This window comes from Alexandromys fortis, unplaced genomic scaffold (assembly GCF_014885135.2).
Source record: "Alexandromys fortis isolate MF-2015 unplaced genomic scaffold, M_Fortis_MF-2015_v1.1 scaffold_144, whole genome shotgun sequence".
Classification (NCBI taxonomy): Eukaryota; Metazoa; Chordata; class Mammalia; order Rodentia; family Cricetidae; genus Alexandromys; species Alexandromys fortis.
In genome coordinates, this window is record NW_026068021.1 from 3,154,342 (window position 1) to 3,182,334 (window position 27,993).

The 27,993-nt window shown below is 52.2% G+C and overlaps 2 protein-coding genes across 7 annotated transcripts; both read left to right on the forward strand.

Moving 5' to 3' along the window:
* Positions 1-5,997: 5,997 nt before the first annotated feature.
* Psmg3 (proteasome assembly chaperone 3) lies at positions 5,998-9,515 on the forward strand. Of its 4 annotated transcripts, none has more exons than XM_050163171.1 (3): positions 5,998-6,106; positions 6,547-6,783; positions 9,045-9,515. In XM_050163171.1, exons 2-3 carry the CDS (start codon positions 6,568-6,570, stop codon positions 9,195-9,197), a joined length of 369 nt encoding a protein of 122 aa, XP_050019128.1. In that variant the 5' UTR covers positions 5,998-6,106; positions 6,547-6,567; the 3' UTR covers positions 9,198-9,515. The 4 variants fall into 4 exon arrangements, with proteins under 4 accessions (XP_050019128.1, XP_050019126.1, XP_050019129.1 ...); XM_050163169.1 differs by having other exon boundaries at positions 6,031-6,192; XM_050163172.1 differs by having other exon boundaries at positions 6,050-6,231.
* Positions 9,516-13,339: 3,824 nt separating this feature from the next.
* Positions 13,340-27,838, forward strand: Tmem184a (transmembrane protein 184A). 3 transcript variants are annotated; one of them, XM_050163158.1, is made up of 9 exons: positions 13,340-13,511; positions 18,045-18,272; positions 22,104-22,269; positions 22,548-22,638; positions 22,746-22,821; positions 22,907-22,998; positions 23,552-23,721; positions 24,228-24,422; positions 25,158-27,838. In XM_050163158.1, exons 1-9 carry the CDS (start codon positions 13,506-13,508, stop codon positions 25,415-25,417), a joined length of 1,284 nt encoding a protein of 427 aa, XP_050019115.1. In that variant the 5' UTR covers positions 13,340-13,505; the 3' UTR covers positions 25,418-27,838. The 3 variants fall into 3 exon arrangements, with proteins under 3 accessions (XP_050019115.1, XP_050019114.1, XP_050019113.1); XM_050163157.1 differs by lacking the exon at positions 13,340-13,511 and adding an exon at positions 16,997-17,179; XM_050163156.1 differs by lacking the exon at positions 13,340-13,511 and adding an exon at positions 17,234-17,384.
* The last annotated feature ends 155 nt before the right edge of the window (positions 27,839-27,993 follow it).

A 27,993-nucleotide genomic window follows, 5' to 3' on the forward strand; every position in this document is an offset into this window, starting at 1 on the left:
ATCCCCTCCAGGATCCAGGGAGAAGGAAGTAGAGACACAGGCCATGCTGTGGAGGACTTTGGAGATGTGGCACTCAGCAAAGAAGCCTACTTAGTGAATTCCAGGCCAATAGATCCTGTAAGGGACCCAAGAGAGGACACCTGACATTGTCCCCTGACCTCTGCATGCACGGTGCACACCCGGGCAAGCATGAAGAACAGGGGACAGGATGCCAAATGATGATACTCCAATAAGAAGCTATTTGATTTGATATTCAGTGAGGATGTAACACCCTTGAAAACACAGTAAATAAGTAAGTAAATACAAAACCATCATGCTCCTCTTTACTACAGAATTGGAAAATCCCACACACCAGAGGATTATAGTCAAACCACCATCCAGCTTGTTAGAAAAAAACTGTGACCCTTCCAATACACAGATCAGCTCTGGGATCCTTGTCATTTCTGTCATCTAACCCGAACTACATCCGCAGTCCAAAATGTGCTGAGCATTAGACAAATGTGTGGTATCTGGAATTTTCATTTTCAAGACAACTTTCATTTTTTAAATAATATTTTTAAGATTTATTTTAGCCTGGCCATGGTAGTGCACGCCTTTAATGCCAGCACTCAGAAGGCAGAGGCAGGTGGATCTCTGTTAGTTCGAGGCCAACCTGGTCTACAGAGCGAGTTGAGTTCCAAGACAGTCAAGGCTACACAGAGAAACCCTGTCTTGAAAAACCAAAAAAATAAAATTAAAAAAGATTTATTTTTATTTATATGTGTCTATGCAAGGGTATACAGTGTATATGTGAGTGGTTTGAAGGACCAGATTAAGGCATGGGATCCCCTGGAGCTGGAATTACAGGAAGTTGTAAGTCACGGGATATGGGTGCTGGGAACACAGCTGGTTTCCCTGGAAGAGCAGCAAGCACTCCCAGCTGCTGAGGCATCTCTCCAGACCCTCACAGCAACCTCTCAATCTATTTTATTCTTATTGTTTTTGTACTTTTAACTTTTTATGCAAATGAGTGTCTTGCCTGCAGGTCTGTGCAGCATTCACATGCCTGCCTAGGGAAAGACGACACCAGAAGAGAACAGTGAACCTCCTGGAGCTGGAAATACAGGTGGATGTCTGTTAGTGGCCTTATAGGTGCTGCAATTCAAAGTTGGTTCCTCTGGAAGAGCAGGAAAATCTCTCAATGGTTGAGCCATCTCTCCAGCCACCTCAATCTCAATCTTTTTTTTTTTTTTTTTTTGGTACATGATGTCATGTACCCCAGGCTAGCCTTGAGCTCACTTTGTGGCCCACACTGTCTTTAAACTCCTGTCTTGACTGCCCAGTACTAGCATACCAGGTATGCACCACTAACACTCCATTCCTGAAGGGCCGGGGATCAGACCTGACTTATATTCATCCCCAGGCTCTCAAGTCAATTTCCTTTTTAGTCAGAGTCTCATTATATAGCCCAGGCTAGCTACAAATTCACCATCTTCCTGGGTACAGGTATGACCTACTGCACTTGGCCTCAGCAACGCCCTTACTCCCACGCTGGCACTATTGATCCCATAGTTGTCTTGTTTGGTTTTTCTGTTGCTGTCATAAAAGACACAGACAGAAGCAACTTAAGGAAGAAAGGGGAACTCTGGCTCACAGCTCCAGAGGAAGAGAGGCCACTGTGGGGAGAAGGCATGGCCGTAGGCAGGTGTGGCAGAAGCAGGATGCTGGCCAGTCTCAATATACTCAGTACTCAGGAAGCAGAGCATGAAGGGGAAGTGGAGTCTGTCCATAAAGCCTCAAGGCCTACCCTCTGCGACCCACTTCCTCCAGCTGGGCTCCACCTCCACCCACCCTCTGCAACCCACTTCCTCCAGCTGGGCTTCACCTCCTTAAGGCTTTAGGACCCCTACTGAGCACAAAGGAGATAGTACAGACTCAAATTACAGTTGTCATTTTATTATTATTATTAATTGTGCGTGCGTGTGTGTGTGTGTGTGTGTGTGTGTGTGTGTGTGTGTGTGTGCCATCAGTGGGCATCAGTTTCCCAGGAGTTGGAGGTACAGGTGGTTGTGAGCCACCCTAGGTGGGTGCTGGGACCCACACTCAGGAGAACAAGAGCAGCAAGTGCTCATATTCACTAAACCATCTCTCCAGCCCCAACAACGGCTATTTCAAATGTGTCCACTTAAGGGTTTTTGCTTTCCAGCCCAGCCCAGTGGCGCACGCCTTAATCCCAGCACTAGGGAAGCAGAGGCAGTCAGATCTCTGTGAGTTTGAGGCCAGCCTGGTCTACATAGTGAGTTCCAGGACAGCCAGGGCTACATAGTGAGACCCTGTCTCGAAAATAAAAAAGGGTGGAGGGAGTCTTTCTTTCCAGTGCAATCGCCCCCCCCCCCAACACACACGGAAGAACAACCAAGCAGGAAATGTGATTCCTCCTTTTGTTAAGTTATCTCTGAGTCTGGTGTGTGTGTGTGATGATGTGTGACTGGGAGGCTCTCATGCTATGGCACACGATGGAGTCAGAGGACAACCTCGGGCTTTGGTCCTCGCTTTCAACCTTGTTTGAGGCTGCTGCGCTCACCACACTAGCTGGTCCTTGAGCTTCCAGGGCCTTGAGCTTTCCGGGGACATTCCTGTCTGCACCTCCCATCTCTCCCTAGACGCACTGGGATTACAAGTACACATTACCTCAGCAGGCTTTTGCATGGGTTCCGAGTATTTGAACTCAGGTCCTCACGCTTGCACAGAAAGTTTTTCCCACTGAGCCCTGATTGATTGTACGAATCCCGTCCGAGCATCCGTTTAAGCCAAGGGGAGGTCTCCTCCCTGAAACAACAGCACCTCAGCCGGACACAACCTTTCCCCTGTTTTCCTTCAGGCTTGTTCTTTATCAACAGATCAAGATCCAAACCAGCCCTGAGTCAACTCCTCACCTAGCTGCTCGACAATGTGACCAGAATGCCGTCCACCTTGTTCTCCAATATCCCTTTTGCAAAGGTGATCGGTAAGTTTCCAGGGCTTCCACGTGCTGGGGAAGCAGAGTTCCTGGACCTCTGTCTCCGAGAGAGAATGCCTAACAAGGTGGATCAAAAGCTTTTGAAGATTTCTCTAGGCAAAGCAACACGCCAGCAATTTGCTTTTGCGGTGTGTGGGCGGATGCGTGTTTAAATTTAGAACCGACAAAAAGACTTTGCTGAGAAATCTATACGCTCCTTGCCTCTTGAGTATTAGTGCCATGAAACCCTAATCTTCCCCCTTCACGTGCCAACCGCGAGAATGCTCAGAAACGAGTTTCCTCTCGATCTATGTCTATTCCCATCATGCTTTGTATGCATGCCTTTTCTTTTACACCACCAAGAAATCATTTTGGAAGCAAGCTTCATACAGCTCGACGGAGCTTGGATAAGGAGTCATTAACTCAAGGAGGGAGGGAATTTATTGAGAAGAATGCCTGAGCTGTCTAAGGACTTGAGTATGTAAGCAGAAACGGGGATTTTTTGGGGGCAGTCAGCAGAGTGTACAGAAAAGCTTCCGAGGTGGGGTTTCAGGACTCTGGGAAAGGGTCTCAAGGTTGCAGCTTTTCCCAGTGTCTGCCCAAGACGTTCCCAGTCGGTGAAACCTCCATCAGGGTGACAGGGGAGCTTTCTGGCTTAAATGCAAAACTCACACTGCAGTTCAGGAGCTTCCTCCTGCTTTTCCCTGAGATTCCCACCAGGAATTAGCTGGGACCTGGTGAGGGTCAGTGGCCCAGGCTCAAGTATCCTCAGCCAGCGTCAGGAAACCAGGACAGGCATCAAGCTGAACATCAGGGAAGGTCAGGGTGGGGTCAGACCACGCATTCGAGCATTCTGTTTTCAAAGGGGCTCATGGCATTTCTATGGGGGCTGCAAAAGATGAACTGATCTAGGTCTATAACAACAAATGGATGGGTAAGGAAAACATGAAGTATATACACAGTGGAACCTGGGCCGTAAAGAATGAGGTGAGGCCAGCAAGATGGATGTCAGTGAAGTTCTTACCTTGCAAGCACAAAAAACAAAGTTCCATCCCCCAGAGGCCATGTCTAAAAGCCTGTAAGCCCAGCACTGGGGAAGTGGAGACAGGCATATACATCCCTGAGCTTGCTGGCATCCCCCTAGTCTAACTAGTGAGCTCTGGACCAGCGGTCCTACCTAGCTCAAGAACCTAGCTCAAGAAACAAGGTGTAGCCGTGTGTGGTAGCACACCTTTAACCCCAGCGGTGGTGAAAGAATCTCTGAGTTTGAGACCAGCCTCACGTGCATAATTAGTTCCAGGCCAGCTAAGGCTACAGAGTGAGAACCTGTGGGGGGGGGGGGCGGAGGAGGAGCAGAACAGAACAGAAAAAAGGTGGGTATACAGCTCCAGAGGAACAGTAACTAAATTGACCTCTGACCTCCACACATACCTGCACCCCCCCCACACACAGACAGGAACCCACACACACACACACACACACACATGAATGAGGTTATGTCATTTTTAAAAGTAGTCGAAACTGGAGGTAATCATGGTAAGCAAATTAAGCCAGTCTCAGTAAGACAGGTATTGTATGTTTTCTCTCAGTTGCGGTTCCTAGGTTTTACGTGTGTGTGTGTGTGTGTGTGTGTGTGTGTGTGTGTATAAGTGAAAGAAATGAATTTGTTTGGGAAAATGAGGAGGATTAACAGAAAGGAAGAGGAGGAAAGGAGAGGTAGAAAGAATAAGGAAAAAACGTTCAATTTGAAATCTATACTTTTATGGAAAAAATCGTTTTAATTTAATGGCTCAATGTTATGAGCATTTGCTGCTCTTGCAAAGAACCAGGTTTGGTTCCCGGCATCTACATGGCAGCCCACAACTGTCTGTAACTCCAGTTCCAGGGAATCCAACTCCCTCTTCTGGCCTCTGAGGGTACTGTATGTACATAGTACACATACATTCAGGCAGGCAAAAATACACAAATAAAAAATAAACAAATACTGTTTAATTTTTTAAAGCATTCTGTCAGATGAGCAATACCTATTTAAATGAGTAGACTTGTTTCTCAATACCCAAAAGAAAGGAAGGAAGAAATGAAAAACAGAGGGAAAGAGGAAAGAGATTAAATGGGGGCTGGGGTTTAGCTCAGTTGGTGAGTTTGCACAAACTCCTGGAGGTTTTTTTTTTTTTTTTTTTTTTTTTTTGGTTTGGTTTCTGGTTTTTCAAGGCAGGGTTTCCTCTTTGTAGCCCTGGTTGTCCTGGAGCTCGCTCTGTAGACCAGGCTGGTCTCAAACTCACAGAGATCCACCTGCCTCTGACTCCCAAGTGCATGTGCCACCAACACCCAGCCAAACTCCTGGATTTTATCCCCACAACACTTAAACCATGCATGGTAGGGCATGCTTGCCATCCCAACACTTGGAAGATGGAAGCAGGAGGGTCAGGAGTTCAAGGTCACCCAACCTTGGCTAACCTAGGCTACTAAGACCCTGTCTCAAAAAAAGAAGAAAATAATCCCAGAACTCCGAAGGCAGATCCCCATGAGTTCGAAGCCAGCCTAGTCTACATAGTGAGTTCCACAACAGCATGGCTACATAGAGATACCCTGTCTCTAAAAAACAAACATACAGAGAGAGAGAGAGAGAGAGAGAGAGAGAGAGAGAGAGAGAGAGAGAGAGAGAGAGAGAGAGACAAAGTCAGGTACACACCAAATGAAAATAAACATAAACCGGGCAGTGGTGGGGCACACCTTTAATCCCAGCACTTGGGAGGCAGAAGTAAGTGAATCTCGAGTTCGAGGCTACACAGAGAAAACCTGTCTCCCAAAACCAAAAAATGTAAATAAATAGTAACTATTATTGCCATCCACTCCACAGCTGGGTCCACAGCCGGGACACGAAGCCCTCTACACTGGGTTCAAGCACCGCCCACAGGGTCTAGAAGCGCCTAGACCCAGAGGCGACACAGAGTTCTTTTATCTCGAAGCCTAGCGGTCTCCGTAGCAATGCGGAACCTAAGGCTCTGGGATTGCGGCGAACCACGGACCGGACTAAAGACCGGAACCGGAAGTTCTCTACCCGCGCGTTTGCGAAGTGTGAGCTGGCTCCGTTGTGCCCGGACTTTTGTTTTTGGCGTGGTCGATGCGGTGAGCGCTGGTTGCTGCCGGTTTCAGGCCCGGCTGCAGTCGGTAGTGCCCCAACCGCCCCCAGCCCTGCGGGGTCGGGGTCCCCGGTGAGCTCGGTAGTTTCCCTTCTCCCTGGTAATCTACAAGTAGGTGACAGCGGGGAGAGCGATGGGTTGTAATCGCAGGCAGTGTGGCTGGACAAAGACACTAATAGAAGCCTGTCTGAGCATGCGCACACTCGGTTTTGAGCCGGGGTAGGTTATTAAGATAGTGTCTCTCCCACGTAACTCAGGCTGACCTCGAACTCGGGGTCCTCCAGCCTCGGCCTTCCTTGTGCAGGGATGACAGGCATGCACTACTACTTAAAACTTTAAATGGCTTGCTTGGCATTTCTGCTTTGGAGCTCCAGGATGGACCAGACTGAGTGCTCCCTCCCCTTTTTCTTTCCTTTATGACTGAAGCCCCCACTGAAGAACACAACCATGGAAGACAAGCCATTGGTAGTATCTAAACAGAAGACAGAAGTGGTATGCGGTGTGCCCACCCAGGTGATCTGCACAGCCTTCAGCAGCCACATCCTGGTTGTGGTGACCCAGTTTGGGAAGATGGGTACGCTAGTCTCCTTGGAGCCCAGCAACGTGGCCAATGACATCACCAAGCCAATGCTAACCACGAAAGTCCTCCTCGGGAAGGACGAGGTAAAGGGGTTGGGAGAACAATCTTTTTCTGGGAGTCATTTGTCCAGAAGGATATGGGGTGTCTGATAGGTGCCCCTCCGTACACACCCAAGGACACAGTAAGCGTTCTCCAGGACCTTTCAGATCTGAGGGTGCCCTGGCTGCCCCGAATGATGCTTTTCCTGGTGTGTCAGCATTTGACTCAACACTCAGTGGAGGTATTGATTTTTGTGACACAGCCATCTCCTCGATTTGACCCCCATTGTGTGGCTTTATGCTAATGAAGGCTTTATGTGTATGTCTGCTTCTTGAGTCTTGACAGCAATCCCCTCTGCAGGCATGTCTGTCTGGGTTAGGGGTAACCACAAGATGGTACCCAGAGACACCCAGGGAAAATCTTAATGATGCCTCGTCGGCAGTTGGTTATGTCTGCCCTGTGCGGTCCACTCAGCACTCTGAATCACTGTGGCCTTTTTGTCCCTGGAGGTGATTTAGGGAAGGTGTGGGAAGCTGGTCTGGATCCCTGATGGGTGCTTAAGGAGAGCATCAGGAGAATAGAGTGTTTGAGCCGGGTGTGGTTGTGCATGCCTGTACTCCTGCCTTGGGAGACTGGAGCAGAATGGTTACTACGAGTTTGTGATCAGACTGGGCTACGTGGTGAGTTCGAGGCCAGCTAGAGATAGACCCTCTTCTCCTCCCCTTAAAAAGAAACAAAAACAAGGGCTGGAGAGATGGCTCAGCCGATAAGAACACTGACTGTTCTTCCAAAGGACCTGGGTTCAATTCCCAACACCCACATGGTGGCTCATAGCCATCCATAACTTCAGTCCTAGAGGATCCAGCACCCCCCGCTGTAGGCACTGCACACACATGGTCCACACTCATACAGGCAGGCAAAATATCCATACACACACACACAATATATATATATATGTATATATGTGTATATGTATGTAAATATGTATGTATACACACATACAGCAGAGCAGTGGTGGCAAATGCCTTTAATTCCAGCACTTGGGAGATAGAGGCAGGTGGATCTCTGAGTTGTCCTGTTCTACAGGGGGAGTTCCAGGACAGCCAGGGCTACACAGAGAAAGAAACCCTGTTTCAAAACAGGGTTTAGTTTGGTTTTTGTTTTGTTCTCTGAGACAGGGACCAGGCTGGCCTCAAACTCATAGAGATCCACCTGCCTCTACCTCCCAAGTGCTAGGATTAAATGTGTGTGCCACCACCACCGGGCCAGGAGTTCAGTTTCATTCCCAGCTACATAAGGCCAGTGTGGGCTATATGAGACTCTCTATTCAAAAGGCAGGGAGCTATGAGAGAGCTCGGGGGTAAAGCACCTGGCTTGCGAGCCTGTGTTCAGTCCCCTGAACCCACGGTGGATGGAGAAAGCTAACTGCCACAAGTTGTACTCTCGCTCTCCCAGACAAAAAACACACACATGCACACATAGACAGAGACTGCTTGTTCATTTCCTGGCTGCCCAAACCCAAAATAACCACACAGAAACTATATTTTAAAACACTGTTTGGCCTATTAGCTCAGGTTTCTTATTAACTAACTCTTACATCTTTCTATTAATCTGTGTATCGCCTGTGCAGGCATGTTACTCCTTCTAGCAAGTTCCAGATCAATCAGGGCTACATAGTGAGCTCTTGCTTTATAAACTAACTAAACAAATAAAATAGAGACTGAGGAAATAGCTCAGTTCCTAAAGTCCTTGCAAGCATGGCCTAAGTTTGAGTGTGAGACTCAGCTTGGTGATGAGCACTTTTAACTCTAGCATTGGTGAGGCTGAGGCCAGCCTCATCTACATAGCAAGTTCCAACCATAGAGAGGGCCCTGTCTCAATATTTACAAATAAATAAATAAATAAATAAATAAATAAATGATATTCTCAGTGCTGGGATGGCAGAGATAGAAGGATCTTGGGGCTTGCTGGCCATGCAGTCTGGAGGATTCCAGGTCAATGAGAGACCCTGTCTCAAAGTAGATGATGGTGCTCTATGCCTCATACCTGGGTTGTCTTCAGGCCTCCTCATACCTATTTATGTGCACACACTCTTTAAAAAAACAAACAAACAAAAAACCTGGGTATGTCAACACATGCCTGGAATCCTAGAACCTGGAATCCCAGGAGACTAAGGCAGGAAGATCTCCATGAATTCAGTAACTTGGGCTATATGACTTCCAGGCTAGCCTGGGCTACAAAAATTGACAACCTATCTTTAAGAAGAAGAATAAAAGTGAGGTTTCCTGTCTTCTCCCCTCCCCAGCCGCTCATCCATGTCTTTGCAAAGAACCTGGTAGCGTTTGTGTCTCAAGAAGCAGGAAACAGAGCCGTTCTCCTGGCCATGGCTGTGAAGGACAAGAGCATGGAGGGGCTGAAGGCCTTGAAGGAGGTGATCCGGATGTGCCAGGTGTGGTGACCTGAAGTCACAGTACATGACAGTCGGATCCGGTAGACACTCATCAGGGTCTATGCCACCCATGTTTCCAGCACCAAGACAGTCAGGTGGAGGCTCATTCTCTGGCTTTAGCCCTTGAAGCTGGGAACAACATTCAGATCTCAGGACTTGCTCTATGTGGCTACTGTGTTCTGCCTGGTGCACCGGAACCGTTCTGGGCTACAACAGAGGCACCTGCTGAGTGGAAATCACCCAGTTTGGGGACTGGCAGCCCTCAGTGTGCAGCGGCACCTGTGGGGAGACTTTTTTTTTTTTATCAAAAATAAATCTAAAATACATCTAAAATACTTCGCTAGCCTTGTCGATAATGCTGAGACATTATGGTCATGTGTCAAGGTTCGCTTCAGGACACTGTAAGGAAAACCTCCTGTTTGGCAAAAGCACGGTGCATGGTTGCTGGCATGTGAGGTAGATCCCAGGCATGTGGGGGCATGGGCCAGAGCCTCAAATTACATAATATAGTGAGGGACAAGTGTGTGCAGAGACTGGACATGTGGGAAGCCGAGCAAGTCCCTAAAGATGGGCTAGATGGGAAATCCATGGGGGAAGTAGGGGGGTGAGCAATCCTCAGCTCAGAGAGGAGGAAGGCTTCTAAATCAAGTTGGGATTCGCTATTAGAAATACTTCCAAGGCTCACTGCAAGCCTAATGTCACTGGACATTAGGCTGGCATTGATGCCCAGAGTTGGCCTGTTGGTGCCCATTCCTCTGAAGATTGGCATCCTGGGACCCCTAGGGTCCCCTGCCATGGGAGGAGATAGGCAGAGGATGGGGTCCCTGATCACAGCTGAGTGGGGATTTCTCAGGTCCGATAGGGAATCTGCTCTGACATTCTGACGGTCATTCTGACCAGAGGAGAAGAGGCCACAGAAAAGCCATGTAGAAGTCCAGGATGGAAAGCAAGCCAGTGCCTTTTCAGGGACCCAGGATGTCACCTGTGTGCTCAGGAAACAAGGACAGAATTGCTGACTTGGCCTCTGAGCCAAAGGTTCAGAAGTGCCTGCCAGGTCCGGGGATGGGCGGTGAGCTTGGGTGGCCACTTTCACTTAGAGTGGGTTGGGACAGCTGGGGACACCAGCTCAGCTGGGGTGGGAGTGAGGAGTTGTGCCCAACTTCTGGAAGGAGATGTTGCTGCCTATAACAGGGGTGTCCCAAAGCCTCTGAGAGCCCCGTGCTTGCACCCCCATCCCTGGCAGGCAGCTCTCCCACACAACTTTGCCCTTTGTCCATCTTTTCCCAGACCCTGGTTTCCCTTCTCCTTTACGTCCCCTGGGTAGACTGATGGTGGGGTCTGGCACTTCTCAACCAGGCGTCCCCTCTGTAACCTCTTCCCCATCCTCCCAGTTGCCACCAGCCTCTGGAGAGTATGGGCCATCAGAAATCTCACAGGCCGTGAAGGAGAAGGACCGGTGTGGAACACAAACAGCTGGTAGAGCCAGCCAGGGCAGGGCATGCTCAGGTGAGCCCTGTAGGGTGGCGGCACTGGCCAAAGGTCTCTGTTTGGTATCGCCCTGTGATTATTCAGATGGATAATAATCAGCAAGCCCCAGCTTCCTAGCCTTAGAAGATAGAGAGCACCCTGGGTGGAGCTCAAGGCTAGGTCCAAGTTCTGGTTTGTGGCTTTGGTTTTCTGATTTGGTCCCTAGGCAGACAACTCACATGACCCATTGGGTGACCCATTACTTCCCTTTCACCAACCTTTTCCCGACATCTGTGCCCCAGAGAGGCTATGCAGCAGCTGCTCCCGGGTAAAAGAGCTGGGATTCGAGCCCAGATGGAGCACCCAGGCACCAGGCCCTTTAACAGCTCCTTCATCAATGTCAGCTCCATCCGCCAATAAGGCTCAGGGATGCTGGTTTTGCTTCCAGGCTTCTGGTCCTGGGTCAAGCGGTTTCCTTTCCAGTCATCTCTTTGGGTCCTCCACCAGCCCAAAACGCAAGTGACAGAGTGTATTCCACATAAATGATAGCTGGGGGCGTAAAGGTAGCTTCATTCACTTTGTCTGCAGGGCTGGAGGCTGCCTGCTTGGGAAGGGGTACTGAAACTGACCTGTAGTTGAACTGGCTCCCTCTCCAAGCTGGGCAGTATTTACAGCTGCTTGGAGCTGTCTGGAGCTGTCTGGTAGCCGTAAAACACAGGCCCGTAACAAATGCCTTAATCATCTAAGTCCAAATCTGCTGTGTAAATCAGCCAAGGCTCTACTGGAGAAGGGACCTGGCTAGAGCGTCCCCTGTGCTCCGCTGCCACTGTAACTCAGGAGAGACCCACGTCACCCCAAAGAGATCCACAGCGCCAGCAATTCCTGGGTGGAAAGGATTTCTGTGGACACAGGCGCTGCACGTGGCACACACCTGGGGTAGATCTGTAATCAACTCCTAGCCCAAGTAAACATAAACTGCTCTGCCTGTCACATGCTCAGGCCAGGCTGCCCCCTAAGGGCCATGCCTTTGCCACCATGAGGTCGTTTAGCAGTTTTCTGCTGAGAGGAAGCAGCCTCCCCAGTGGCTAGGACAATGTGCTCTTGCTCAGTAGGTGACGGCAGTAAAGAGGTCAAGGGAGGCCTAGGAAGGTATAAATCCTCAGGGGACCCTGCAGGAGCCTTTCCAGGAGCTTGACCAAGCCCTACCTTGCTCCCTATAGCCAAGTAAGCAGCACACAGGCAAGCCAGTGAACTGTCCTGGCTTGAGGTTGAGGACTGGGAAATCAAGAGGCCCAGAGCTGTGATGAAAGACTTAACCAAACTTGAGGGCCGGAGTTCCGATCTCCAGAACCCATGGAAAAGCCAGGCAGATGAAGCAGCTGCCCAAAATGCCACATGCCACATACCAAAAGAGACAAAGACAAGCCCTTAAGTGAGCAACTGGAGCAGGGGCCTACATGATGCACAGGGTGACTGCAGGGGCATTACTGCTATGACTTACAGTTTGCCATCACACATCGGGGCTTGTCCGAAGGGTCGAGAGTGCTAGGCTTGGCTGAAAGTGGGAATAAACAGATTCTACAAGGACCACAGGCTGGAAGACCCCAGAACCCTGCCCAAGTGGGAGAAATCTCTAGATACAAGCCCAAGTAACACAGCTTGAAAAGTCCCAGGCCTCAGAGCCCACTGCAGAGTGGACATGGCACCTAAGGCCTCGTGGAGCCCTGAACCCAGCCCCACCACCAGACACTGGCTTTGGGGGTGACAGACTGCCGACAAGATGGAGGGCCGAACACAAATGAAGCCATGGGGATAAAGGGTGCTTGGAAGAAGCAGGGAGATGGGGCGAGATCTTCAATAAAAAGATTTGGTGGTACCTACCACCCAGAACATGAGAAGCATTGGGCATCCCTCACAACTAGGGCCCAGCTGCAGCTCCCCAAGGCCATACCAAAGATGTAGGACAAACGAGATTTTTTTTATACTTTTTTTTGTGTGGGCATGCATGTCCCATTACATACATGTGGGGGATAGTGAGGAAGTAAAGATTTTCCTTCTACCATGCAGGCCCTTAGGATCAGATCAAACTCAGGTCATCAGACTTGGTGGCAAGCACCCTTTTGTTTCTTGAGCCACCTTGCTGGTCCCAATCCCCAAGATTCTGTTAGTGCCCTGACCCACCCACTTTCAAAGCTCTTCCATGCCCTTGGACAACCATGGCAGTCACTTACTTAGCCTGTGTCTCCTGATGCCAGCATCCTGGGACAGATGTCAGTGACCTTGATTAGAGGTTAGAGGTGATGTCTGCCTTCAGGCGCTTCAGAGATGAAAGGAAAGGGAGCTGCGTGGATAGAGGGAGAAGCTAGAAATCATCCTTGCCCTTCAGTCCATACAAGTCACTGGCATCATGACCCTACCTGAGAACCCATGTGGGATGTGGAGACCAGCTCCCACTGGGTTCATGGTCACAAGCCTGTCTATCCACGCAGCTCTAAGGACTCAGCCTGTGGACACTATTGACCAGGACAGGGAAAGAAAGACTGGTCCCAGAATCCAGGATGACAGAGGGTGTGGCCGGGTGAAGGGTGTGTTCCTACAAGGCTGTTGGGCAGGCAAGGCAGGCCAGGCAGGACTGGGAGGAGTTTCAGGGCCCTCTGAGAAGCCATGCTCAGGAAGCAGCAAGAGTATCCAAGGGGCATGGGCTTCCCTGGTTGCTGAGAAGAAGGACAGCAGAGATCTGGAGACCACACTGAGGAGGGACCTCCTTAGGTCCAGAAACTGCAGAGTGTGTCCTGAGAAACCAAAGCAACGCACCAGCCCAGTGGGCCCTGCCAGCTGCCCAGAGCCACCATGGAGGTGAGCTGTGTGGGTGTGAGTGAGTGTGCATGCGTGTGGGGCTGGCTCAGGAATAGAATGGTGTCCAAGCGGTGGCCCCACGACACCAACACGGTGGGGACACACTTGCTGCCAAGAATCAGAGAATCTCATCCCCTAGCCCATCTTCTCCACCTGTGTCCAGACTCCCTCCTTACTACAAAGGGTCTCAGGACCAAGGCAAGGCTTTGCCCATCTCCAAGTGGAAGGGCCCCCAGGTCCACACCCAAGTCTGGCATCTGGCTGTGGGGCAAAGTCAAGCCCGGACAGGCCCCGACAGGTTCTCTGAAGGCTGAAGAGTCGGGTCTAGAGAGGAAGGTGGGTACAGGAGCAGGAGGGGGCACAGTTGGCAGACATCACGGGGATGACCCACCATGGGGTCTAGGGCCATTGGGCACAAGCAGATCCTACTCATCCTCAGGGATCCACCTGTGCTTCAGCTGACACCAAGGCAGCTGAGCTGGCTCTGAGCCCCAGGTCCTCACTGGCCTGGTGAGAGAACCTATAGCCACCTGAGATTAGCAACCCGAGTCCCCTTTGTGTGTCCAGACCCTCTGTGAAACCATAAACAGAAAGATAACAGCCTGGGGAAACTGAGGCAAGGCTTGGTCATGTTGACTTGTCTGCCCCACCTTTCTCAAGGCTACATCTATCCAAGTAGGGGCCACATCTCGGTCACCAGAAGGCACTACATACACATTCTAGACTTGTATTCTAGGCAGGTAGGCTGGAAGTCTCAGCTGAAGGAGGCACAGGCAGAGAGAAGGAGTGGCTGTGGGGATCCCCAACACGGAAGGCCAGCAATCGGGACTCATCACCCAGACTTCCTGGAACCCGCAAAGAGATATACCCAGGGCCTCTCAACCTACCTGAGCACCTTGACCCATAGGGAGCTCTTGGCTTCATCTCCGCCCTGCCACGCCTCAGGTGTGGGTGTTAGCTGGATCAGGGCCAGAGCGCTGACAGAAACAAACCTCACTGACACCCAGTGGACGCTAGCAGGGGATCCAGAGGATTTGGAGATCAGCCTGGGGCGACTGGATGCCAAAATTATACTGTCCACCCTGCAGGGCCAGCCCTGAATGTGCCAGCTCAGCCAGCGAGTTCTACCAGCAGGTTACTTACCCCGGGGCAAACAAACCCTGACCCTGACTCTAGAGAGACCACATGGCCAGCTAGAGACTTGCCACAGACCAGGCTGAAGCCCAGTGTGGAAACCTCAGCCCCTATCAGAGGTGGAGGCCATGGGACAGGGGTGGAAGCGAGGAACAGGCAGAGCGGCTCTCCTGAACCCCCACCCCCAGTTCTCTCAGTACCGTCTTCCGGATTGGCAGGAATCTAGTGTCCTGGTCACAGTGAACAGTAGGCTAGTGGGACTATCCTCATATGGGTGTGGCCGGGTCCAGCCCTCTGTGACTGTGGCCTCTGGTGAGGCCTCACTCGGCAGTGTGTGTGTGAAGAAGCAGATACAGCTGGAGAAGTGAGGGGTCACAGGGGAAGGTGGCAAGAGAGAAGCTTGTATCTGAGCTCAGCACAGCGGCTCCCCCTCTTTCTCCAGCTTCCGGGATGTGGTACTCTGTCGAGACTGTGGACTCCCTCTGCAGGCGAGTCATTTGGCAAGCCCTTCCCTTGTTCCAGAGCCAGGCAGCAAAGATGGTCCCCAACCCTAGACATATCAAGGATGCGTTTGCCAAAGCCACAGGGTGCACCCAGCAGAGACCCTTCTCTGCCCCCACCTCACATGCCCAGAAGGGGGAGCCAGAAAGGGGGCTCCACTACCCAGAAGGGTGCCATCGCCTCCATTAAAGTCCATTCCTGAGATGGCTACCTGATCTCTCCCACCTCACAGCTTAAAACCCACTGGGAAGATGCTGCAATGACCAAAGTTTTCCAGCAGGAGGCAGAGCCTGCTGAGGTCGAGGCATGATCTGGAGGCCCAAGAATGGGGTGGGGAGGCTTCTGTGTTATTAAGGACCCAGGCACAGCATCAGGTTCCAGAAACTCCTAACAAGAAGGACAGGTAAACACCCAAACAAATCTCAGATGAAAGCTTTTAGCAATGGGATGCGGAGACATTACTAGAAGTGACAGAGGCCAGGACATCAGTATCTGGGAGGTGAGGGTGCAGCAGCCATGGTCCAGGGCCTGTATGTCAGGGACAGAGGTGGCCTAAGCAGTCAGGGAATGACTCCCAGGACATGTGCAGTCATGGGAAGTACATGATTTGAAGACATGGATTGTAAGGGATCGTGGGGTTGACAGATCTCAGCCTTGTACAGTTGGGTACTTCTGGAGTATCCCAGATACGTGCTAAGCCTCCAGTGTCCGTGTCTCAACTCCAAAAGAAAAGTAGCCTGAAGCCATGTCTAAGTCATCAGTAGGGTCACGTGGCACAAAGGACCAGATGGGTGTCATCATAAAACACCCACACTGGTAAAGCCCATATGAATCCAGAACAGACCTGAGATATGGCCAGAGCCCCCACCTACTCCAGGAGCCAGGGCAGGTGAGCCTCTTTCCACAGGCATGTCACATGGTAGGGATTCTAGGCAGGTGTTCTACCACTGAGCCACACCCCAGCCCCTCACTGGGGATTCTAGGCAGGTTCTCTACCACTGAGCCACATCCCAGCCCCTCACTGAGGGAGTCTAGGAAGACAGTTTAAAGATGAACTACATTCCCAGCACACTTTTTATATTTTATTTTTAGATAGGGTCTCACTAAGTTGCCCAAGCTGGTCTTGAATTCACTCTGTATCCTAGGCTGGTCTTGGTTTACCAGTGATGCCTCAGATTCCAAAGTAGCTGGGATGACAGGCCTATGCCATGAGGTTTGATTAAATTTACCCATTTTTATTTTTTCGCTCATTTGTATATTCATTCATGAATATGTATAGTGACTGATTCAGTGGGACAGGCTTTCACTAGCCCAGTTTAGACTGAAACAGTTTGTAGCAAGAATGACCTTGAACTTCTAACCCTCCTGCCTTTAACCGAAGTGCTGGGAAAACAGTCGGACACCAGCACACATAGTTTATGCGACACGGGTGGAACCCTGAGCTCTACGCATGCTAGGCCAGCACTCCACCAACTAAGCCACATCCTCAGCACGACCCAGTTTTAAGCGCACAATTCTGGAGTAGTAGGGATGCCCACAATAGGCAGCCCCCACTTTGTCTAGTTCTAGATCTTTCTCACCACTCAAAAAAGAAGTTCTATGTCCGCGAATCCCCCATGGCCTTCTTCTTCCAGCTGGCCCAGCTCATGCACGCCCTTCTCTCTTGTCCCTGCCTGCTCAACTGCCTGGCAACCTGGTGCCAGCAGGTGAAGGCACCTGCCAGCCAGGCTGTTCCTGGAAGCCAGCTGCTGCTGAGCAAACCGCCCCAGAGGGATAGAGTGTCTACAGGGGCGGGGACAAGCCTTAGCTTCTCCTCCCTTTGCCCCTCCCTCAGCCCTCAGCCCAGGTGGGCCATTGGCCAGGTGAGGCCCTGTGTACCTTTCCTGGCCTAGCGCTACCCTCCAGAGACCAGCCTTGCCCCAAACCGAAGCTTGGCTTCCAGTGGGGGCCATGTGGCCGCGTGAATGACCAGCCAGGCTTCCCATGAGGCTAGGCCTCTCAGGCCTGGGCCAAAGAGCTTCCTGCTCACCGAGGTAGGCTCCCGCCCCCGTGGCAGACAACTGAGGGTAGGAAAGAGGCCCAAGGTTGTTGGCTCCCAGCTGGCACATGCACTACTGCTTACGGCTGGAGCTTGTGGAGACCCTAAAGAGTATCTGGCCAGAGTCAGAGGCAAGCAAGGGTCAGGTGGGGGCGGACCAGCACCGGCGGTGGGGGTGGAGCACCTTCTCCTGCCTGAAGGTATGATTACTGGCCATCCCTCCCAAATGTCCCAGGCAGGTGGATCCCCACTTCCCAGACAAGTTTCGGGTTTATTGTTTGCTTTGGTAGAAACAAGTTTCGGGGTTTATTGTTTGCTTTGAATTTGAGTTTGCTTTGAATTTGGAGATATTTTTCTATTTTGAAACTGAGTGACTAGGTAGCCCAGGCTGGCTTTATATTTGCTAGGAGTACAGGTGCGTGTCGTCGCCACCTGCTTAGAAACAGTCTTTGACTCCTAGGAAGTAGCTGTCAATGAGCCCAGAGCACAAAGGAACCTGAGGGGGCTTCCTCCCAGAACATCCACCCAGGATCTGAGCCCCAGGCAGCAAAGCGGCCAGGTCCCTTGTCCTTCAAGTGGGATCCCACGGCTACCCAGAGTCAGGAGAGTGGGTGGGAAAGCCAGGGCAGACTCCCACAAAGGGGACAGGTGGCCACGGTGGGCCCCCAGGGAAGCTTCTGTGGATATGGGCGGGGTGCTAGGGATGGTAGCCAGGCAGGCAGAAACGGCTGTGGGCAGAGCTGGCCCCTGGGCGACACCCACATGGCCTTGCCCATCTCCTGCCCCACCTCCTGCCCCTCACACTCCCACGGAGGGGAGGGGGCTGCCCTGGCTGCTCACTCCTCTTTTGGCTTCTGCAGATGAGGAATGCATCAGGCTTTCTGAAAACAGCCAGAGCTCCCTTGGTGTCAGCGACCTGGATTCCACCCAGCCCCTCTCCGGCAATGCCCACGGTGGCAGCCGGGCCGCAGATGGAGCGTGTGGACAACGGCTCACAGGGGCCCCCCCAGCTCTTCCTCACCAGTGCATTGGCCCGAGGCGTGTCAGGCGTGTTTGTATGGACTGCTCTGTTCCTAACCTGCCACCAGGTAAGCACCCCAAAACCCTGCTGGGCTCACAGTCTCTATGGGACCCGGCACGGCTCAGATGGACCCCCATGGACAGATCCTGGGATCATGAAATCTCCAGTCATAGCCTCCAGTACTGGACACCCCAGGCATAGTGTCTGTCTATGGCCCTTGTCCAGGGCTTACATGCAGGGGCCAAACCTAAGGTGGGAGGTCTCGGCCAGACAGAGGGTACTTTGCTGGGTGGGCACCCCCAGTCATGTCTGAGGCCTCTCACTCTGCTCACCAAGATCAGTGATTGGTCCCAGGTCCCAGACAACAAGAACACTAAGGCTCAGAGATGACTGGAGGCTTCCCCAGGCTCACACAATTGGAAGAGAAAGCCCCCCCCCCCCAGGAATGGCCAGGGCTTGAACTTTGCTCTATACAGAGAACCTCAAGTCAGACATCGGGAGTTTGGGGAGGAGGGGCAGGAAGATGGGAGAAGGAGAGGAGCTAGGAGAGTGGGGGACTGAGAGGAATGGGAACTGGGGCAGTGAAGAACTGGAAGGGTGCTGAGGGGTAGGGGGTGGAGCTAGGAGAGTTGTGAAGTAAGAAGCTGGGGGCTGGGCAGGCAGAGTGGAGAACTGGGGGAGGAATATGGCAGCTGGAATATGGGAGCAGTTGGGGAGCTGGAGCCAGAGAGCCGAGGACTTGGAGTTTGGTGTTGGGAGCTGAAAGCCCCAGGCCCTTTGGAACACCCATTTGGCACCAGGGGAGGGCCTGAGTCAGTAGGTAAGCTGTGTGCAGGAACTAAGCAAACACCTCTGCCTGTGACAACCACCTGCTGACTGGTACCTGGCCAGGTGTGCCTCAGTAACCAGGATACAGGCCTGGCCCTGAGGGCAGGCCAGGCAGGTGTCAGCCACGTGTTAGGATCAGCAGGATGACCTCTGGGAGGAGTAGGGGCTGGCACAGAGAGAGGATCAGCACCTCCATTTACAAATGGTGAAACTGAGGCAAGAGAGGGCAGCAAGTTGCCAAGGTCACCAGCCAGGTGGTGCTAGCCTGGGAAAGGTCTCCCCGCTGGCTGGTCACGTTCTGTCCTCCCTCAGCGGCTGGGGAGGGAGGAAGGGACTGATAAGGAGCTGGTCTCTGACGCCAGCAACCTTCGCACCCCACACAGCCCCTGTACACACACAGCTCCCTCTAAAAGCATGACCTCCGTGCCCCGCAGGGCACCTCCCCAAAGAGTCTTCCTCAAGTGTCCTGGAACCAGGAGGAGGCACCCAGCTCCTAGCCTACTTCCTCTTAGAGACTCTGTACAAAGGGGCTTAGGGGCACAGGCTGACCTGAGGAGATCCCAAGAGAAGGCCTCTGTGGAGTCCACAATGTGTTCAAGACCAGCCTGAACAGCTAGCAAGACCCCCACCCCCAGATAAAACAGAGGAAAGAGAATGGCTCAGAAGTAGAGTGCAGCTGAGGGTACACAAACTCCCTATGTAGCAGAGGATAACCTTGAACTGCTGATCTTCCTGCTTCCATTTCCAAAGTTCTGGAATTACAGGTGTGCATCACACACCTCCCGGTTGATATGGAGCTGAGGAGGAAGCCCTGAGCTTCCTTCGTGCTCGGCAGGCACTCCATCGACTGAAACACATCCCCAGCCCTTTCCTTCCATTTTCGTTAGGCAGAGATGACACTTGAACCTGCTTGGCTTTCTATTCTGACCTTGGGTACCTCGTCTCGTCAGAGGATTTCCCGTAGAGCTGTGCATTGGAGCCCCGTTCTTACTGACTATATAGCGTTCCTCCACACATAGGCTCTATGGGGTGAGCCTGGCATCCCATGGTGAGCGTAGCCCCAGCAGTTGTTACTGGGGTTCATGTGATGAACCTCTTTACACGCAGATTTTTTTTTCCTCTTTATTTCTGTAAAGGGACAGATTCCTAGAAGGGATCAAAGAGCAAGAGGCCTTCCCATGGTCCCCAAGTTGAGAGCCTACCTGTACCATAGGGGACATTTAGGTCTCCTTACTGAGTTCTGACACTTAGCAGGACCCAGGAAACTCTTGTTGGATGAGTGAATGTCCTGACTTTGGGAATGTTCTTCAAGATGACCCCACAGGGCATCAAAATATGTTACAAGTTTGAAAATGCCTAAGGAATGAATTTTAGGCTTAGTGTGACAGACAGGCTCATCACTTCACCACTGGGCGAGGCTAAGGCAGAAGGATCATGCATTCAAGGCCAACCTGGGCTACAGAGTGTGACTCTCTCTCAAAAGCAACAGCAGTCTTTTTTTTTTTTTTTTTTTCAAGATTTCATACCATGTCACAGAATCAAGTGAGGCATGAGGTTGGCTGGTCTCAGCCTTTTATGGTCTGTCAAAACAGGAGATGGCTCCGCCGCCGTGTAAGCCTGGGACCAGAGCTCCATCTCTGGGACCCATAAAAAATATGCCAGGCAGAGCAGGACACATCTATAACCCCAAGGAGGGATGACCAATCAGATCCCTGAAACTGACCAGCCGCTGTAAGTAGAGTCAAATCCATGACCTCCAGGTTCAGTGCAAGATCTCATCCCACAGTATGAGCATGGTGTCTGAGGAATGACCCTGGAAGGTACTTCTGTCCCTCTTCTCAAGAGTGAACAAGGACTAGCGGTGTGGCTCAGTGGTAGAGCGTGTGTCTGCAGATCCCCTAAGGAGGGGCTGGGGAGATGGCTCAGCAGTTAAGAGTACTTGAGGCTCTCGCAGAGGACCAAGCACCTGCAGACTCAACTGTCTTTAACTCCCGCTGCAGGGGATCTGACACCCTCTTCTGGCCTCCATAGACACCCACACATAATGGCATATCCTCAGTGCAGATGCTATAGATGCATAATGTTTTTATTTGTTAATTGCAAATGCTTTTTTTCTTGGTGGTACTGGAGATTGAACCTGGGACTTCACACATGCTAGACAAGTGCTTTCCCAGTAAGCCACACTCCCTGCCCACTGATACTGTTTCAAAGAGCTGAAGATATGGTTCAGTGGGAAACCACTCACTTAGTCTGCGCAAGACTTTGGGTTACATTCAATAATAAAGTCTGGTAGTGGCTCACGCCTTTAATCCCAGCACTTGGGAAGCAGAGGCAGGCAGATCTCAATTCGTTCAAGGCTAGCCTGGTCTACAGAGTGAATTCCTGGTCAGCCGGGGCTACATAGTAAGTCAGGCTATACTGAAAATAATATATATATTTGTATATATTAAGCATGTATTCAGTTTTGAGGGAGCATGTCCTAGGGATTGCTCTTGCTAGGTAAGGACTATACCTTAGCCAGGACCCTGCCCTGCTACCTCCTGTGTTATTCCTCAGGTACCATCCATCCTACTTTTAAGGGACAGTCTCCCACGGAGACCTGGAGTTCCCCGATTTGGCTGCACTGGCTGACCAGTGAGTTCTAGAGAGCCAGCTGTCTCTGCCTCCCCAGCACTGGGATTAAAGGCATGCATTAATGTACCTAGTTTTTTGTCCATGAGTCTGGCTTGAACTCCGGTCCTTATGCTTGCAAAGGTGCAACTGAGCCACCTCCCCAGTCCTACTTTCTAGTTGGAGCCAGGGATGCTCAACTGGTCTTGCACCCACCCACGATGCTCCTGTCATAAGCAGATTTGACTCTTCTTCTAATATATATGCTTCAACCTCCCTCTGATGGCTTCCACTCTCTACTCATCCTGTGCTCAGTGGAACATTAGGCAGTGTAGGAGACGGAGGGCAGCCTGGAGCTCTGCCCGGCTCCGGTTCCTCTTGTATTCGGGCTGGCACCCATGTGGTGGACGGCAGGGCCAGGAGCAGGGACAGAGGCACCATAGAAACTCTTCTGCCACAGATCTACTCGCACCTGCGTTCCTACACCGTCCCGCAAGAGCAGCGCTTCGTCATCCGCCTCCTGTTCATTGTGCCCATCTACGCCTTCGACTCATGGCTCAGCCTCCTCCTCCTCGGGGGCCATCCATACTACGTCTACTTAGACTCTGTGCGAGACTGCTACGAAGGTGATACTCCAGGCTGGGCCTGCGGGAGCTCAGCGGGGACCCTCAGCTTCACACATGCACACCTACCTGCACACACTTCCCCTGCCATCATCCCCAAGGTGCCCTGTCTCAGCTGGGACCTGCTTCCGGGGTTGCGCAATCGGCAACCTCGATGCCTGGGACTCACAGTCTGAGTAAGCTCGCTCCCTCTCCTGGGGTATGCTGAGTGGATCTGGTGGCACCTGCATGCAGAGGGGTTCTGTGACTGACCCTCACTGTCACCTCCTGTCCCCCTGCAGCATTTGTCATCTACAGTTTCCTGGCCTTGTGCTTCCAATATCTGGGGGGAGAGAGCGCCATCATGGCTGAGATCCGTGGCAAACCCATCCGGTGAGTCCACCCACAGGCCCCGCCCCGTCTGGGGCCCGAGCCGGGCCACACTGTAGAACCCCCAATTATCTTCCTAGTGACCTTAATGGCATCTTCCTCATCTGCAGGTCCAGCTGCTTCTATGGGACCTGCTGCCTCCGTGGCATGTCCTATTCCATCACTTTCTTACGTTTCTGCAAACAGGTGAGGGGGCCTGCCCACCCCACCCCGATGCCCTCACCCGGCCCCACCCCATCCCAACCTCACTCCCTTCCCCCACCCATCCCAGGCCACACTACAGTTCTGCATCGTGAAACCTGTCATGGCTTTGACCACCATCATCCTCCAGGCTTTCGACAAATACCACGATGGGGACTTCAAGTAAGGGGGACTATGAGCAGGTGTCTGAGGGGCAGGGCTCCCCCGCAGGTCCCTTCCTCAAGCGGCCTTCTTCCCCCTCTCTGTGGGCTGTAGCTCAGTTGGTAAAGTGTGTGCCTAGCATGCATGAGCGTCTGGGTTCTATCCCCAACTTCATATAAACTGGGTGTGGTGGTGGTACACACTTGACATGCAGCACTTGGGAGGTTGATAGAGGAGGATTAAAAACTAGAGGTCATCCTTGGCTATCTGAGGAGTTTGAGGCCAGCCTGGGCTACATGAAATCCTGCCTCAGAACAAACAAACAAAAACATTGCTAGGGTTGTGGGAGGGCCCAGGAGGACAGGCCACAGCTCTGGGGGAGGCGCCTGAACCATGCCCTATTCCTGAGGGGTAACCCCAGGCCTTCAACCACTACTCCCTTTGGTACTGTCTGAGGCCCTGGAGGGAGGATCTAGATGGAGCTGTCCTGGGGGTTGTGGTGCCCAGCCAGGGGACAGGCTAAAAGAATGTCTGTCATGAGAGACTATTCTAACCAGCACTTCCTCTGACCCAGCATCCACAGCGGCTACCTGTACGTGACCCTCGTGTACAATGCCTCAGTTAGCCTGGCTCTCTATGCTCTGGTCCTTTTCTACTTCGCTACCAGAGACCTCCTGAGGCCCTTTGAGCCAATGCTCAAGTTCCTCACCATCAAAGCCGTCATCTTCCTCTCCTTCTGGCAGGGTGCGTGAGCCTGGGCAAGGGTGTGGGGCCAGGACTGGCATCCCTGGGACCTGGGTTCAGATCTGACCTCTATCTCAACCTTGTGTGCCTCGGCATCTGTAACCTTACAAAAAGTCAATAACTCAGCTGCTCAGCTCAGAGCTGGCAGAGTCTGGAGGGGAGCCTGTTGACCGTGAGATCTGTCAACAATAGGAAGCCTTGGCTTCCAGAACCCTGGTCCCCACCAAGCCCCCAGCAGGCCATGAGATCTCACTCAGTCCCCACAGCCAGCAGCATAAAAGCAGGGATCCCCAGGCCCAAGTTGGATGTCTGGGTGAGAAACAGGAACCCTGACTTTGAGGTACCCAGCCCTTCTCAACCACAGCCCCTCCACCAATGTGGTCAGTATCAAAGAAATCCTGGGATAAGGCTAGCCTTTCCCCCTGCATACCCTCGGCTTCAGTAAGAACCTTGGCAGGGCTCGGCTTCCATCCAACAATGGGGCCTGAATGGTTGTCTGTCTCTAGGAATGGTGCTGGCCATCTTGGAGAGGTTTGGGGTCATCCCTGAGGTCCAGGCCGTGGACGGCACCAGGGTGGGGGCTGGTACCCTCGCCGCTGGCTACCAGAATTTCCTTATCTGCGTTGAGATGCTGTTTGCCTCGCTTGCGCTGCGCTATGCCTTTCCCAGTCAGGTGTACTCAGAGAAGAAGAACTCGCCAGGTGAGCTGGGCCCCACCACTGAGGGGCACCTGCAGTGGCTCAGCCATGATGCCCATCCCTGGAGGGGTCTTAGCCAGGCAGGCAAGGGGAGATTGTGAGCTCTGAAAGATGTGGACAGAGGAAGCTACTCTGTTAATACTTGGTGCCTGTGGAGGGTGTCAAGAGTGGCTGAGTTGGCTGGCCTAGTGAGTATGCTGACTGGCCACATGGCTGGTGACTGCATGGCTCCTGGCCACTCAAGGCAGAAGTCTATTCAAAGATAGCCCAAGACCAAGGCTAAGACACAGGAGCGCCCTTAATCCCAGCACTCGGGAGGCAGAGGCAGGCAGATCTCTGTGAGTTAGAGGACAGCCTGGGCTACAAGAGTGAGTTCCAGGACAACTAGGGCTGTTACACAGAGAAACCCTGTCTCAAAAAACTAAAAAAGAAAGAGGGGGGGGAAGGGAAGAAAGAAAGAAAGAGAGAGAGAGAGAGAGAGAGAGAGAGGGAAGGAAAGAAAGAAAGAAAGAAAGAAAGAAAGAAAGAAAGAAAGAAAGAAAGAAAGAAAGATGGATGAAGGAGCTGAGCTGGGTCTCTAGTCTAAGGTCACCTACTAACCAATGGCAAGGCCTGGACATGCTGGATCCTCAGACCCAGATAGCCCAAGGTGAGACAGGGATGAGGGACTGGGTTAATGAAGCGGGGTGCTGTGGACCAGAGGACCTGTGAGTCAGGCCCACATGTTCTACCTTCCAGCCCCGCCAGCACCTATGCAGAGTATATCCAGTGGCTTAAAGGAGACCATCAGCCCACAGGACATTGTCCAGGACGCCATCCATAACTTCTCACCAGCATACCAGCAGTATACACAGCAGTCCACACACGAAGCTCCTGGGCCTGGCCAGGGTGGGCACCCATCGTCCAGCACCCACCCTGGCCCAGCCAGCAGCTCCGGAGGGGGTAAGAAGAGTCGCAACATAGAGAAACGCATGCTGATTCCGTCAGAGGACCTGTAGGGGCATGGGGTGTGTGGAACCTAGCAGGGGACCCACCCATCAGCATTTCTTTTGACAGAGGCCCAGCCTCTTCTGAGAGCTCACTGGGGGGCGCATTGGGCCTCTCTATTCCCTATATATCGCCCAGAGCGAAGTCACCTGGGCAAATTGGACAAACCTAAGGACCCAGTGAGATGTCTTAGTTACAGCCTGCAGGTGGCGCTTCCTTCCACAGGCAGAAGCAGCGCATGGTAGATCCCAGGCTGTGTCACTGCAGAGAGAGATGGCCAGGGAGAATGGGCCCAGTCACTCAGGCCTGGGGAGCCACATAGCCTCGGCCTGGCTGTGGCTATCTTAGATGTATGAAGAAGGCCCTTTGTCCTGCGTTCTAGCACAGATACTTGGCCAAGCCCTCCCAGGGGCAGCCTAACCTATTCCGCACAACAGGGTTGCCAGGGCGCCAGCCTGCCAGCTACTGACTGCTTATTTATAGATAAACTCCTTGCATTTTTTAGAGTTTGTTGGGCTTTCTTTTCATGTGGGGCTTGTCTTCTGAGTGATGGATCCCTAAGTAGTGGGTTCGCTGGGGCCCACAAAGCAAGGCTGGATGTCAGAAACAGCCAAGGTGTGAGCCATGATGTGGCTCAGAGCAGTATAGGGCAAAGGGTGTGGACCTTGTCCCCAGATGACCAGCTCTGTTCCACAACAAAAGTTGGGACAGTCACCTCCCTCTGAACCTCAGGTTGGCCCAACCCTAAAGTGTTTTTTTTTTTTTTTTGGTTTTTCGAGACAGGGTTTCTCTGTAGCTTTGGAGCCTGTCCCGGAACTAGCTCTTGTAGACCAGGCTGGTCTCGAACTCCCAGAGATCCGCCTGCCTCTGCCTCCCAAGTGCTGGGATTAAAGGCGTGCGCCACCACCGCCCGGCTCTAAAGTGTTTTATAAAGCTTGTGGCACACAGCCTAGCATGCCCGAGTACAGGGACTCAGGCCTGGGAGCCCCCTTCTGTCTTTCCTCTTCCTGTGTACCCAGTTCAGTGCTCAGGGAGTCTGGGATAGGCTAGACTGGCTTTGGAAACACGGAGGACAAAGGTAACAGGTAGGGAGTCAGTGACCAGCTGTCCAGGCAAGCAACCAGACAGAAGTGCCTGGTGGAAACCACCCAGGAACAGCATCGCTTTGCCCAGTTGCCAGCTCCCAGAGCCCACAGTATCAGACAAGGCGGGTGCACTTCCCTGCCTTCTTGTTCTCGGGGCCCAGAGACAGGAGGAGTCAAGGCCAGTGGCATCTCCCTGGTCCTTCTGGGTTGATAAGATAGACTCTGTTCCTCCCTGCACCTGACTGTAAAAAGCCACCCACACCCACTTATCTGCCTTCTGGGATGGGCAGGCCCACAGGGTGGCCCCCTCAGCCCACACAGTTAGCAGAACTGGGAGGGGCTCAATACTCCACTGTAGAGGCTCAGCACTGGCCTTCAAATACGAGAGGAGGCTTAGGGCTCGGCCAGCAGGGGGCTGCCTTCCTTTGCCCTGGAGAGGCCATAAGCAGCGACAAGCTAGGAAGAATCCGCTTCCCAGGAGCTCAGACACAAAGATCCCAGGCCTTGGGCAGTATCTGGGGTCTGCACTTTAGAGAGAAGGCCAAACTGACATCACTAAACACCCACACATGCACCAGTAACCTCTGTACCCTGGTCCTGGGGAAGGTGTGCCAACCAAAGAAATTCAACAAGTTGCCTGCAGTTACTGAGCCAGTAGGGGATGCTACCAGTAGGGGTCACTGCACCTTGCTTCCCTCTCCCCCTTCCACCCCCCTTCAGACATGCCTCAGTCCAACTTGACACCAAGCAAAGTTGGGCCATGGTTATCATGGAATGTGGCTGTGGACTGACTCAGAAGGATCTGACCAGGCCAAGGTGGTCTGGTCAAAGAATAATGGGGAGTCATCAGAATACCAGGGGAAGAAGGGGGCTTCGGTCTCATCGCCTCTGGTGAAAGGACCAACTGCAAGTCTGACCCCATAGGGCCCAAGGAGGGACAGCTTGCCAGGCAGTAACTGTGCAGATCCTGGCACAACCTTCTGCTATTTCATGTGTGTGTACATTTGTAAGGAGGTCAGAGGTCAATACTGGGTGTCTTCCTTGGTTATTTTCCACATTAGTTTTTAGGACAGGACCTCTCGCTGAATGTAGAGTTTCATCATTTTGGCTAGGCTTGCCAGTAAGCACCAAAGATCTATCTGCCTGTCTTTGTCCCTACAATTGCTGGGATTACACACACGTAACAGGTGTTTTGTTTGGATTTGGTTTGGTTTATCAAGACAGGGTCTCTCTGTGTAACAGCTCTGGCTGTCCTGGAACTAGCTCTTATAGACCAGGCTGGCCTCAGACTCACAGACTCACCTGCCTCTGCCTCCCGAGTGCTGGGATTAAAGGCGTGCACCACTACTGCCTGGCTCTGCGAGTTTTTTATGTTGGGGTTGGGGATCTGTTCGGGTCTTACATTTACACGGCAGGCACTATTCTAAGCCATCACACTAGCCTTCACTCCTTGAGACAGGGTCTTACTTTTTAAGTTAAGCTGGCCTGGAACTCACTATTTA